At 36.5% G+C, this 15,156-nt stretch overlaps 1 protein-coding gene across 1 annotated transcript; it reads left to right on the top strand.

Moving 5' to 3' along the window:
- The first annotated feature begins 851 nt into the window (after window positions 1–851).
- On the top strand, window positions 852–15,134 carry LOC141844949 (signal peptide peptidase-like 4). Its single transcript, XM_074732932.1, has 14 exons — window positions 852–1,115; window positions 1,670–1,828; window positions 1,928–2,039; window positions 2,304–2,423; window positions 6,086–6,237; window positions 6,323–6,505; window positions 7,039–7,073; window positions 10,081–10,237; window positions 11,399–11,452; window positions 12,774–12,866; window positions 12,940–13,082; window positions 13,671–13,741; window positions 14,604–14,687; window positions 14,852–15,134. Exons 1-14 carry the CDS (start codon window positions 969–971, stop codon window positions 14,953–14,955), a joined length of 1,614 nt encoding a protein of 537 aa, XP_074589033.1. The 5' UTR covers window positions 852–968; the 3' UTR covers window positions 14,956–15,134.
- Window positions 15,135–15,156: the final 22 nt, after the last annotated feature.

Below are 15,156 nucleotides of genomic sequence, written 5' to 3'. Positions count from 1 at the left end.
GACTGAATTGACTCTATATGCCTTATAATTCAATTGTTTGAGCTGCACTGTAAAATAATGTATTGACTCCAATTGTTGAACTACACTGGGCTGGAGCCTAATGCAGTCCAGTCCTAGCTACGTCATTGCCGAGCTCGTAAGAAAAGAGGAGTTTGAGGTAAGAACTTAAGTCGGAGGAATTTAACATGATTAATAGTTGAGTCTAGAGTTAAAGGGTGGTCTGAAATCGAATTTAGAATCTCAAGATGCCCAAGAGTCGAAATGAAACTATGAGATGCTGAGAAAACATATTACTCAGTAAATATTTAGAAAGCGAGCACAATTTCAAATAGTACTTGAAAAGAGAAACATAATTTGATTTAATTTAGAGATAATAAAAATAATTAATAATGATTATGAGTGAAGATTTTGGATGATCATTATTAAATGAAATATTTACTAGTACACCGTGTAAATTTATGTGTGGTTATAATATAATATTAATTAAAATTAAAATATATGTATTATAACGAATTATAATTTATGATAATATAATATTATTAATATTAATTAGAAAACAAAAAGGCTATAATAATATGGAAAATAAAAATATTTTTTTAAAAAATAAGATGGATCATCTTTAAATGAAAATTTTTAAAAATTGGCAGTATTTGAATAAAAAGGACGCATTTTTTTTATTTTTTCCCCATTAAATTTGGTTCAACAAAAAAAAAAGAAAATAAAATGCTGCCATTTTTTGCATTAAATTTGTCTATTAAAAATGGCCTTCCTGGAAAAAAGGACGATGCCGTACAAGAAAGGTGGATGACGTCAGACAGCACTCGGTTTTAATGCGCGGTAAAAGGTTGCGGGGGGAAGCATGGCGACGGCCCCAGCCCAAGGACGCCCACGACTCCTCTCACTCCTCTGCTCTCCCGAATCCCTTCTTCCTCCCTTCTGATTCTTCTCTTTCTTGCGTGGGTTCCTCGATGGATCCGAGCAGGGCTTGGTGGTCCGATGTGCCGCTGCTGGTGCTGCTTCTGCTTGCTCATGCTTCGTTCGTCCACGGCGGAGACATCGTGCACGAGGACGACGAGGCACCGAAGCTACCGGGATGCTCGAACAACTTCGTCCTGGTAAAATCTCCCTCTTGATTCTTCTCGTGGTTCTGCGATTTGCAGAAAGTTCCTGTGTATTGTTCTTGACATCTTTGGTATTATTGGAAAGGCGGCTTCAAAATCCTTTCTTTCCCTTTCATCCTGGTTTATTAATCGCGTGGTCCAGAAATATTCTAGTTTATCACCACGCTTGGCGCCTATAGTTGATTTCCCACTTTTTTTTTTTTTTGAAAAAAAACTTTTTTTTTCTTCTTGTTTTCCATCGAGGAATCATGCCGGCAACATTCTAGGGTTTACAATTTAGCATGGTACATGCCCTTATGTAATCGCCTGTTTATTTCCGCTCACTGGCATTCTAGTATTCAACGAGTCATTGCGTATGGCAGGCTGGCAGCAGTGTTCAGACTGCTTGATTGCATTGGGCTAGCTTTTAGCTCATTGCAATAATTGTGTATTTTAATTCCAGCTTCCAAGTTCTTTCTTGGCGATTTTATTTAAATGTTCTCTGTGGCTTTCCAATTTGGTCCTTGAAATTCATTTTGGGTTTACTTTCCTTGTTCTATGTCTTACAGGTGAAAGTGCAAACCTGGATTAACGGCACAGAAGATGCTGAATTTGTCGGTGTTGGCGCTCGATTTGGCCCTACAATAGTTTCAAAAGAGAAGTATGCCAACCGAACGCGTATTACTCTCTCAGATCCTTCTGATTGCTGCACTGCCCCTAAGAAAAAGGTTTTCCTTCTGTGGTTGGGTGTATTCCCCATTTCGGATTTGGTATACTCTTAAAGCCTTCCTATTTTGAGGCTAATAATTCAGAATTCCATTTCTTAGGTTGCTGGAGAGGTACTGTTAGTGCGTCGTGGGAACTGCAAATTTACAACAAAGGCGATGGTTGCAGAAGCTGCTGGTGCTTCTGCTATTCTCATCATTAATGATCGTAAAGGTTTGTGCTTCTTTTGTCCATGGCAAACAAAAGTTTGACCTTGATTTGTCAATCCTGCTTGTCCAATGCTCAACAAAAACACAGGAAGTTGAAGTTGAGGGAATGCAATTTGATCCTAATTTCATATTTGCTTTATGTAACATATTCTAACTGGTTTTAGCTAGGAAAACATCTGGACTTTTATTTATTCGTGGGAGAATAATGCATAATGATGTGAATTTTGCTCCTCTATCTGCTTCACTTCCATTTTCTTTTTGTTTGCAGAGTTATACAAGATGGTCTGTGCTAAAAATGAAACAGATTTGAATATTGGTATTCCTGCAGTTATGCTTCCACAAGATGCAGGTGCTAGCTTGGAAACCAGTCTTCAACATGCTTTTGCTGGTAATTTTCTTTTTTTAGTAAATTTAATTGCTAAATCTTGTTTTAATTAATTTATCGTGAGCTTTCAAAATTAATTAATTTATTTATACTTTAGATATTCATAACAAATTTATCACGCCATTTAAAAATTTTCAATCTGTTAATTGTTGAAGTGTCAACATGCCTAGTCATCACTTTAGCCATCTCATGTGTCTTATTATCTCCTGTTTGGTTATTATTTTTTTCTTATCATCTCCTAGCATTCTATAGGCAATCTGGAAGATATACGGATCATAGATTTATTTATAATACTAAAGAAAATAAAGGTACAAAATATGCAGGTTTGGAAGAGATTCCTATTGAAGTATGGAAGAGTCTAGGAGATCAAGCACAATTTGGTTGACTAAGTCATTGTATAAAATTTTGAGAATTAATAAGATACTCAACGCATAGGAAAAAAAGTTTTTAGCACCTATCGATAAGAATAAAGGTGATATACAATATGTTGTTCTAATTATAGAGGTTTCATGTCATCCTATGAAACTTTAGAAAAAAAGTTATTGAGAGGAGAATAAGAGATTAGACAACCATTTTTAAAATTAATTTGGTTTCATGTCAGGAAGGGCAATCATAGATGCTATAACTAATGAAAAAAAAGAAAATGAATAAAGGGGTTACCTCTCTCACTCCATAAGTTGAGTCTGCGAAGCCAATCTTCCAGCATAGTCTGGACACTCGACTCCTCATTTCTAAAACTTTTCCACACTCGGTTATCCAAATTACTAATAGCCAGGCCTGAGTCAACACATTGACTTTCTTTACCAACCTTATGGATTTGCTGTAGTTCCAGCCATGCCACCAATTAGGAGAAAATGATATCAACATCTGGAAGTTCAGTAGACAATAATATCCGATCTGGCCACTGTCACTGGGCAATCAAAGAATAGGTGCTGTACTGTTTCATTTCAGTGCTCATTCTCCCTCCAAATAGGACAAAATTGATATCCTCCATGGAACCCCTCTTCATGCCAACCTGACCTTAGTATTGACCTTCCCCAAGATAATCAGCCATGTCAGCAGTTTAACTTTGAGTGGGGCAAAGGAGTTCTGAACAGCCTTCTCCATACCAATGGATATACAAGGGTGGAAGAACATATCATACACTGAGGAAACTGAAAAATCTGTCACTGCTCCATCTCCAGGTAAACACATCTGGACAAATTTGCTGGATTCCCTCGATTTGATGATAAGTGACAGCAAAGCACTCTGTGAAATGGTCTATTAAATCTTAAGTCCAACAGTTGTTTAGGAGGTTGCAGATTACACAAGTATTTTTGCTTATCCACACTGGCTTGGTATAAAGCAGGAAGTTGAGTTACCAGTCCATTTGGCCATCTGGAGTACCAAAAATGTTCTTGACTACTCCAACAAAGCTTAGTTGTGATGCTTTTGAAACAAAAGTCCTTCACAAGCAAGAGCCAAGAAGTCCTTCCATAGAAACAACCATCACCCATCACTGTAACTAAGAATCTGATTTCCTTGTTTGAGATAAGTTCTACTTAGGACCTCAATCCAAGTCACCTTTGATTTGTTAATCAGCTTCCACCACCACCTGCAATGCAGAGCTCTGTTAAACGCTTCTAAATTTAGTAAAATAGCACCTCCAAACTTATTTGGCAAGCAAATTGATTCCCATGCAACAAGTGTTAAACCCTGGACAACCATTCCACACCAAACTGCCAAAAGAAGTACCTCCTGAATTTGTCCACCTCTCTCAGCACCCTAGTTGAAATCCGATATACCATGTCTGGATGAAGCAGTTGAGGTAAGTGTACTGCAGATACAACCACTCAAGGTGAAGGGAACCATCTGCCATGGAGGAAACCACCTATGTGTTTTAGCCACAAGAGACCCCCAATAATCTATATTGGGGTTTTCCAGCCCAGCTGAAACCCCAGGTATGTTAGGCAGATTAACTAATGGTTCCATTAAAAATGCTTGTCAACTCCAAGCCTTTGACCAGGTTACTTATATACAATATCAATGACTTCTGATATTTTATCTGAAGTCCACTGTATGTGAAGAAGCTGCCAAAACAACCTTGAGATTCTTCACCTTATCCGACTTAGGACAAGAAAACAGTAGGGTATCATCCATGAATTGCAATATTTGGAATCCTCCAGGAGAGCATCCACTGCCAACGCCACTGATAAAACCCTCTGCTTGGCTCCTGAATAGCACTTGGTGAAGGGCATCGGTTAAGAGGATGAACAAATAAGGAGATATGGTTGCCTTGACAACACCCCTTCTTCATTGGAATCCTTATTGTTGAGTAAAATAGTTTCATTGGCTGTAGTTACATTGTCTATGACCTATCTTCTCCATAACTTATGGAAGCCGAGTAGTTTCAAGATGTCCTCCAAGTTATGCCACCTAACTCTACCAAAGGCTTTAGAGTAATCTAGCTTACTCAATATTGCCTCCTCATTGCTCCTTTTGCACCAATGTAGGATCTCAATTGCACTGACATAGCAATCAACGACACCCTTTGACAAAAAGCAAATTGAAAATCCCAATTAACTATTAATGATCAGCTGCAGCCTTCATGCAAGAGCTTTGGATAGGATCTTAACCATGAAGGTTTCCAATGCTATCAGATGGAAGTTAGAAGCTTGACAAGCTCCTTCCACTTTAGGCATCAATAAGAGATATAAGTGATTCATGTTGTTTTCTGGCATCTTACCCTCATGGAAGTCATTAAATAGAGCCAACACCTTAGGTTTAACAACACCCCACATGGAAACTTAGAGCTCATGTTAAATCCATCCTAAGGCTTTTATTGGGTCCTAAAATTTAACCTAAAAAAGTTCTACCTCCAAGAAAGGGCGAGTTATACCCAAGAAAATCGACGATGACTCCTGGGAATAATGATTGGTTGGTGGTTAGGTAAGAGAGGTGTGATTTACTCGTCACAGAAGCAAAATGTTCTCATAATCTACTAAGCTTTTGCTGCTTGCCTTCAATCAGAACTCAATTTTCCTCTAAAAAATGAAAGGAGTTAGCTTTCCTTCTATTGTCGGCAATTCTTTGAAAGAATCAGATATTTTCATCACCAACTTGATCCATTGGACCTTGGCCCTCTGCTGTGAACTGCATTCGCTTGCATGCATTGATCAAGTTTGACTTTGACTGTCGTAGCTCTGGTAGTTCCAGCATGAGGTCTCGGGCTTTATGTCATCAGATCAGTATGATATGCATTTTTCTTCGTTCTCCTGCTCTCCAAATAGTGAGGACAACTAACACATGCCTTGACCGCCCTTGCCGGGGAACGCTGAACTGCCACCCATGTCAACCCTGACAACTCTGGCCATAGTCACTCCTTTCACCACCCCTCACACTGCCTCTTGCATTTCAGAAAGTGATCCTCCCAAGGATGAAGGGTATATGAGAAGATTATTCATGTTTCTAAAGCCATTTGAAGAGAAAATCATAAATTCCAAGAGCAAAGGGAGCTGGCATGAAGAAGTATAGAAGCGTTCTGTTCAGTCCAAGGATTCAAGAGAAGACATGGTTCTACATGCTTGTATATTTGTTCAATAATGTATTACCTTTTGGCATGTGATTATGGTTATTCTATTTTTCCCTCTTTGGTAAAGAATTTATAATTGTTCAACATTTTCCAGTTGCTGTGCAACTCTATTCTCCAGATCGTCCTCTGGTTGATACAGCAGAAGTTTTTCTGTGGTTTATGGCAATTGGTACCATCTTATGTGCATCATATTGGTCAGCATGGAGTGCTAGAGAAGCATTAATGGAGAATGAAAAGTTATTAAAGGTTTTCATTTATTCTATATTTACCATGTGAGTGTCTATCCTTAGGAGTGAATTTCTCACAATAGTTGGTGGAATAATGATTGTAGGATGCCCCAGAGGAGTTAATGAACACGGAAGCTACAGGATCCAATGGCATAGTGGACATCACCACAACCTCAGCATTTTTGTTTGTTGTGATTGCTTCATGCTTCTTAATTTTACTTTACAAACTCATGTCATTCTGGTTTGTGGAGCTTTTGGTGGCTCTATTTTGCATTGGCGGTGTAGAGGTGCAATTCTTTACCTTTATTCCTACTTCCTTTTGCTCATTTAATTGTTTTCTTTTGAAGTTTTGATGCAAGATAACTTTGAATGCCATCTGTCATTAAATTCAAACTAAAGCTTCAAATTCCATACTGTATAGTGCCAATATATGACCTCAAATAAGAAACTAGAATTTGATGCATATCAAAACCTAAACATTAAGATGCTAAGGGTCAGACGTTCTATGAGCCTGGCATAACTTTTTGTATTTACTTCTTTACTTTCTTTTTCAAACTAGATAGAATTTCCACATTGAAGCAACTTTGAAATTCTTTGTAAATTTTTTTGTTGCATGATTGTAGTTTTGTGCACCATGTTATTTTGGAACTTTGATTTCGAATAATCTTGGTCTACTTATCTTTTATTTTGATATTTTTAAAGGCAATTTATTATTGACAAATTAAGTTGTTTATGTAACATCCATTTATTGGATATTTTGAAACTTAATTTTTGTTATTTGCATATTAAATTACTAATCAGATTACTTGTTCTGTATCAGGGTCTACAAACATGCTTGGTAGCTTTGTTATCACGGTATACCGCCTCATACTTTGTGTCATTTATAGGCTGAATGTTCTTTTCTTTCAACATATTAGTTATGCCAACTATTTATTTTGCTTACCAGAGTATTGTTAATTATCAAGCATTCTTTATAGTATTTTTGCTAGAATTTTGTACTACATTACTTGCGAATTGTTATATATCTTTTAACATTTTCCCCCTTTGTTTCATCTTTGATGACCGAACTGCCCTAATATATCATTTATCAGAAATATTGCTTCTGCATTGAGATTATGCCCCTGACAAATTGTTTTAGAGAACAGTAAAAGGACTGTCTGCTAGCAAAATTCACAAAAAAACATTCGCATAGCAAGATATTCTGAAAAATAATCTTAAATCATGCACCATGAGGATTTTATTCAGACTGATCAGTTGAAACAGTTTGACTGCACTTTGGAAGGCTCCCACAATCATTTATGGCACTATTAGTCAAAGTTTAAAATATCGAACCGGGCGGAGGTTTCGATTTTGGACCGGAATAATATAGTTTCAGTACTATATTGTGTGTTGTGCGGATATAGTTTCGATATTTTTAAAATATAAAATATTATTAACTAAAAATAAAAAAATTTAATCTAAATATTTAAAAATAAAAATTAAAAAATATTTTTTTAAAAATAATAGGATAATTTTATGAGGTTTTAATTAAGTCTATTTAAATTATCCCAACTATACCTAGGAGTTGATTAAAATTATTAACTTAAGTTATTATTAAAATCTAAGTTTACCCGATCTACTATTCCTCATGACCGAGGTACACGCAGCCCGCGCGACGTCTCCGAAGGCGTCGCCAGACGTGGCGACGCCTCCGAACAGTGTTTCGGCCGGAATCGTTGATGCCAGTGCCGGTGTTGGTCTGCTAGCATAATAAGAAATTTCGCTAGTATCGAGCGAAACAGTTCGAGATTTCAATCCTTGCTATCAGTATCATTTTATATCGTCTTTAGATGTTTCACATAGGATCTTAGCTTGATATTTTGTTGGTCAAATGATTGTTTAAATTGGTTTGCACAAATAATTTAACTTATATATGAGATATTCAATTTATCCAAGATTGGTTGTTAGTACCATGAGTGAAGGTAATGAGTGATCATTGAACTGAGAGAATTCCAATATCGCAATGAACACTGGTCTTCTAGAAAGTAGATGAAGGGGAAAAGAGGATAAAAAAAATACAGAACTATTTTTGGGTTGAACTTGTTTGATTATTGGTTGATGAAAAATTAAATATAGCCAACTCATACAATTTAGTCTAACATAAAATTTGGCCTAGCATAGTATTTATAGAGTATAACTTTTCTAGTACTATGTTCCATGGTAGATTAATTCCTGGTTAAGACTAATTATAATAGTTCCAAATATAATTTAAAGTAAATATACATGGAGCTATGATAACGTGGTTGTAAGCACACATTGCTCCTCTCTTAGATAGCGTGCTTGCCCTCAAGCCCTTTCGCATCTTGATAACTAGGGTGGTGCTTGCTTGCAAGTTGCTGATGTGATTTTGGATTGGGAAAAAAATGGTTGGAGATGGTTTGAATCAAAAGTGTACTTGGAGCGAAGGAGGGGAACAACACATGATCTCCTTGGATTTCAGGGAATATAGTAGCAACTGTGGAGAGGATGAATGGGGAGGCGGGGATCAACTTGGAAATATAGGGTAGCATGGAGAGGAGGTATACAGTAGTGGGGGAATAGTTGATGGCTGAAATGGAAGAGGTGGCTCCTTCTAGTTGACCCTAGCCTCAAAGATTGATCGTTTTGATCTCCAATCTTTGATTGACATGTCATGTCCTGCACACATCATGCACCAACATCAAATACACACCTAACTTTAGTAGTATTGCTAGACCATCAAAACACTATGGACAAACCCAACCACAAGGGAGGAAGTGTTTTTCCAACAATTTATGGGTGGTTCTCTCTTACTACATTGTTATGGACATGCCAATGGCTGATCATGTATGATGGATGGACGTAATTAGCAATCTTTTGGCTAAGAAAATGACAAGATCTCATGTACTCATCTGGGAAAGAAAACACCAAACATCAATCTTACTGATCTTCTGAAAAGAGAATGAAGGATAATAAGAGATAAGGATAAGAGAATTAATTTAAGTTAATGCTGTAGAGTTCCATAAGACTTTTTATTTAAACCAAACCACTCCTAATCAAGTTAAACAAGAATAAAGTTACTGATTCTTTTGTATGGTGGATTGTCTCAATTTTAAATATTTAAAAATATACAATATAATTACTTATTGTCTTATTCTTTACTGCTAATGATAAGCCCTGCTCGTGGCATATAATCACTAACAACACATCCCTTCAGAATTATCAAATATGACACACTTTTTGCCAGAGACATCAAATGTGGAATTTGTCTTAAACATAACCACAAGGAGATCATATTCTATAACCTGTTGCTAGAATAGGATATTGCTTAATATTTGGCATTTTAACTAGTTCAAACTGTTCTGATGGAATAGTTTAACTAACTTTGCTGTGTATAAAGGGTGAAAAGAGAAGTGATATTCCAGGGAAATATGGCTGACCAGGCTCTACGATGACTTTTAAATACTATTTCTCATATAAAAAATACCATCATAAAACAAAATAAATAAACTTTGTTCCTCTAGATATTTGTAGTGCAATGAAACATCTGTAGTTTCATCTACTATTAAACTCATCAATTAAATGGACCTTACACCTAGAAAAGCAACACATCTTCTATTTTCATATGGTCACATTGTCACATCCTTGGCTTTCTTTAAAGCCGACTTTATTCATTTAATAACTGTACCTATATGACCAATAACTCAAGATCTACTATGACTTCACTAAGCACTCCGCTTTAGCTAAGGTAGTGCAACTAAAACTTCTATTGATAGTTCTATGGCTTGTTGCAAGTTAGTGTTTTAATCCAGCCAGTATGATTAAACACAAGTGGTAAATGATTATGATATGTGGATTTTTCCAGTTGGTTCAAACGTGCTGGAGAGTCTTTCATTAAAGTTCCCTACTTTGGAGCCGTCTCCTACCTAGCACTAGCTCTCTCTCCACTATGCATTGTCTTCGCTGTTGTATGGGCTGTCTATCGCCGTGAATCCTTTGCATGGATCGGCCAAGATATCCTGGTAGGAAACTAGCTTTATTTTTCTTACATTCTGACATAAGTAATCACAAAAGACATTGTTTGTTATTTATTTTGGGGTCTCTTTCTCTCTTTATTATAATTTTCTAGTGATTTTCGTTGAAACTTGGCCCATTTGTTAACTTCATATATCTTCGCTTGTAGCAACTAATCAAATCTTGAAAAGCAATACTTACCTAGCACCACCTACCTGAAAGACTTCACAGGACCTGTGATCTACTTTCATGGTGAATAGAGCTGACAATATTAGACACAACCCAATGACACAACCTCTAGACATGAATTAACAAAGACAAAATCCGAAAGTGACACAGCAGAATTCAAATATATAAATATAAATGGATGCCACAATTGACTCATTTCAAAGAAAATTCATTTTAAAAATATTATTTTTTATGTCATGTAACTTAATTCATTAGAATGGTTAAGTTTATCTTACACCTTATTAAATTATTTTTTTATATAATTTTTTTATGTTATCTTATATTATTTTTTAACGATTGATATAACCCATTTATAACACAGTTACACAATTGTCACCCCTAATTATGATTGATACTTAGGCTAGAAATCAGTTCTGCCAATTTGGTGGAAGATCGAATTCCCAAGACAATAGAGAACTAAAATTTCCCCCCTTTTTAAGAGAAAGGAATAAACCCACCAAAATTGCCCTTGCTAAGCCAGTTGGCACCTTCACATGTAGAAAATTAGTAATTATAAATGTGAACTGTTAATAAATATTACATATATAGAAATGTCCACATATACTGCAGCTTAGTACTCGTCATTTTGAAATTTACATTTAGTCGAGACTTCTTATTTTACTAATTGTTTTGAGAGAGAAAGCAAGAGTTGATGTCTTCTTTAGAATTAAATTGGTTGGCGAAATATTTGAGTAAAATTCGCTTCCATTAGTTAATCTAGATGGCTTCAAGCTACTACTGTCTAGATATCTCTTAGGCTCTACTTTGTATTTCAAATATATGCACATTTTTCCAATCATATACACATTTCCTGGTTGCCTGCGGTGATCGTGAACTGAGTTTTTCAAATGCACTGTCATATGTGTCACCTTACTATGCTTAATTACCTCATCAAGGTACTCTCATTGTCATTTATGTTAATCTACTTCTATATCAATCAGGGCATTGCATTGATTATCACAGTTCTCCAAATTGTTCGAGTACCTAACCTTAAGGTTAGTTTTCTTCTGCATTGTTTGCTCAAAAAAGTTCTCTTCTTTTTTGAATAACACGATTAGAGCTGTGTTATGCTTGCCTGGTGGTGATTTGAATACTGTGTCATTAGTAAATCCTTATAGGTATGCATCTGAATATTATTTTCTTAAATCATTTAAAGCTAATCTGGCTAGAACATCATAAGGCTTTTCTGCTCTGACACAGATTTCAGGGTCATAAATGCTAAGATAACTATATGCTCATTGGAAGTATTTTGATTATGATATCTGTTGCATTTGGAAATGCTTGACATTTACCTTCATTTTGACTTTGTTAGGGGGACGGATTCCTAATGGGATACCCTAGGTGGCTCCCCACTACTTATTTATAAGTTATTACTGAACAAGATATATTACACATAACTCCCTACTATTTCATAATTACATACTTCAAGCTGGTTCAAATATATCATAAAAATCTAGCTTGAGATTCTCCCTCTCTCTAACTGTTGACAGCTGCCCGAATCCCTTGGATGTTCAGGTGGCATGTTGTTGAGGTCAATTGTACACTCATAGTGGAGGTATATCAGTAGGTAGAATCCTAGAAGGTGGTGTCTGAGAATATGAGGCCTCAGAAGATGGAGGATGGTGTAAATGAATAGAAAGAAGTGGATTTGAAGAAGCTCATATTAGCAAAAGATAAAGACATGATAGGACTCGAAGGAGTAACAATGGTAACCTTTCTAGATGTTCAAATAATGAAGAAAGATGCACTTGAGAGATCATGGTGATAACTTATCATGATCAGAGGATACAAGATGAATAAAGCAAGTGCATTCAAAGATTCGCTGGTGGAAGAGAGCGAATTGGGATGGTGATGTTTGTTTATGTCTGTTTGTAAGGGAAGTGCACTACTTATTCACTGAGATTTTGTTTATTTAGCCATGGCTAGTATGCTAGAAGTTCAATGTATTCCTGTCTACCTATGGATTCTTTATCTCTATTTAGCACCAGCACAGATATAAAGTGTTGTCTTGTCTCTTATGGCTCCTGTACAGATATCTCCAGTTAGTCACTTTATGCATGCTAAATGGTTTTTTACCCATCCCACAAATAACCACACTGGTGCTTTCTTGTATTTTTCCTAACTGGTGCAACCTTTGCATTGATTGCTTACTTTCTAGATTCTCCATGGGACCAATACCATTTAATTTGAGTTTATAGTTGTCTATTATAGAATATTATTGTAGTAATTAATGTTTAATGCAATTCTCATGAATGTTTTCTCCTTGCTGATTGAACTGTTTATCTAGACATTCATGTTTCAATCTTCGATATTCAGGTGGGCACTGTGCTTCTCAGTTGTGCCTTCTTGTATGACATCTTTTGGGTTTTTATCTCAAAGAGGTGGTTTCATGAAAGTGTCATGATAGTGGTATGTAATATTCTTTTCCTTTCAATTTAATTACAATGGTATGGAGGAAAATTTATCCATGCCGTATTCTTAGGTAGCACGAGGGGATAGGACTGCCGAGGATGGTGTGCCTATGCTGCTTAAGATGCCTCGCTTGTTTGATCCATGGGGTGGATATAGCATTATTGGTTTTGGTGATATCCTTTTACCCGGCCTGATGATTGCCTTTTCATTAAGGTTAAGATATCTTTATCTTGTCAGATATAGTTTTGGGATGATAATCTTTTGCCTTATTTGTTTTATGAAATGTAGTCTCATATGATGTTCTTTTGTGATAAAAGTGATATCCAGAAGTCGTATGATGTTCATCAACTTACCTTGAATGTTGTGTTACTATGATTTAGACTTATATTCCACGCATCCTGGTGCTTCTTCAGCATCCTGTAAACATATCAGACTGTGCTATCACAATGTTATCTTTGACTGTGTCAGTGTGTACTATGAGCAAGGCTAATTTGATCTATACAATCGTCAACATGAGGAGTGATATACTCTACAACATGAGTGATATGCAATAGTTATGTGCCCTATGAAGCTACTTTCCTAACGACTTGAATATTTGATGCCTCTTCGTAATGGTAGTTTTGTTTTGATGGGATTCAGTTTACAGGTTTGCAGGTTTTTGATCTTTCCATTTCGTTTTCTCTTTTCTATTTATGGCTGTCCAATCATACATGTAATCTCAATGTTAATGTGCTAAAGTAACCGAAATTTTTACATTATTATGCAAAAATCTCAATTTAAGTTTCTTTTTGCAATTGTCAGATATGATTGGGCAGCAAATAAGAGCTTACGAGCTGGTTACTTCTTGTGGTGCATGGTGGCTTATGGATCTGGTAAGTGCTCCTGGTAATCTCAAGTATGGGCTGGCATGCTATATTATGAACTTCGAAAATTTGTCAATAAGCGATAAATGATTAAGCAACTAGGTCCTTTGGTCTGCTAGATTAATCTTGTTAGACTTCCCATTTTGTGGGAACGAATGGTGAATTCTTAGGCCATTTTCACATTAGTTGGAAGTCATTTTGCAAATAGGGGTGATTTATAGGGGCAAAAATTAGATTCTCTTGATGCTCGGGTATACTCAAAACACCTTTTGATACTCGACCTTTTCACCGAGTAACGATATTCATAATCTACCTAAATCTTTAACATTTGAATACTTGATCTTTGGAAGCAGTAGATAATGTCATGACAGATCAAAATATAATCGATAACTAAATCTATATTTTTGTTTCCAATTTGAAATAAAGGCCAAAAAGGATCATGATGAGAATAGTGTTTCTTCCCTTGTTTGACTTCCTATTCTGTGCTTCTCTTTTGTTCCTCGCGTACTTACTCGGTTGTGCCTGATACGGTCCACAAGCCACCTATGCTGACCACTCTATCCTTTGAGAAAAACAGCACTCAACTTTATTCTCTGCCTCAATTGTAAGGCTGCCCGCATCGCATCCAGAGAATGCATCATTGTCCTTTCTGTGGCTTTTGTTGTCTTCCCGACTATTCGCAACAAATAGGTCAATCTGCTTCCCATAAATCTGCCCTATGGTTTCTTTGGAGCCTCCATCAGAAGCAAGCAAAAGAAATTCTAAGCTGAAAATCACTGAAGGAATACTGCTAAACTACCATGCTGCTACTTCGACAGTTGCGTCAGTTTAACATGGATTTATATTGTTTTGATATCAAATTCTTTCACAGGTCTGCTTATCACTTATGTCGCGTTGAATTTGATGGACGGACATGGTCAACCAGCCTTGCTTTACATCGTGCCATTCACGTTGGGTGAGTTACGGTTCCTCTCGATAAGTGAAAGACAGACTTTAAGAAGCCTGTAAAAGTTTCAATGAACTGGGAATCAAACTTGCAATTCTTTAGCATGGCTTTCCACATCTAGACCTATTTGGTGGATTTAAGTTTTTCTCATCTCGGAACTAACTGTGATGCAGGAACATTCTTGACCCTCGGGCGGAAAAGAGGAGAGCTTCGAAACCTATGGATACAAGGAGATCCACCAAGAGTTTGTACACATATGCAACATTCTTCCGAGTAAGAATCCTCGCGGAAAATGTGAACTCGGAGAGCTCACTGACCGCGATGTAGATGTAGTGTTTTAGCCTGTACTGGCACTATCACCTAAGTTTATGAGATGTGTTGTTCTTGTAACGGCGAGCAGGATAAGAAGTTCGATTTAACATGAAGCCTTTGTGGTATGGTGGATGCCACTCTTTACTTGCCCTGCTGCTCTGCTGAT

Source organism: Curcuma longa, chromosome 14 (genome assembly GCF_044706935.1).
Source record: "Curcuma longa cultivar G26 ecotype Majalengka, Jawa Barat chromosome 14, ITB_CL_G26_1.1, whole genome shotgun sequence".
NCBI classification, from domain to species: Eukaryota; Viridiplantae; Streptophyta; class Magnoliopsida; order Zingiberales; family Zingiberaceae; genus Curcuma; species Curcuma longa.
This window is presented reverse-complemented; position numbering and strand designations above follow the sequence as displayed.

Bases quoted from the DNA above. Each gene is read 5' to 3' on its own strand.
- LOC141844949 (XM_074732932.1), top strand. From the start codon at position 969: ATGGATCCGAGCAGGGCTTGGTGGTCCGATGTGCCGCTGCTGGTGCTG. The intron at 2,424-6,085 runs GTAATTTTCTTT...AACATTTTCCAG, and splicing joins TCTTCAACATGCTTTTGCTG to TTGCTGTGCAACTCTATTCT. The intron at 11,453-12,773 runs GTTAGTTTTCTT...TTCGATATTCAG, and splicing joins TTCGAGTACCTAACCTTAAG to GTGGGCACTGTGCTTCTCAG.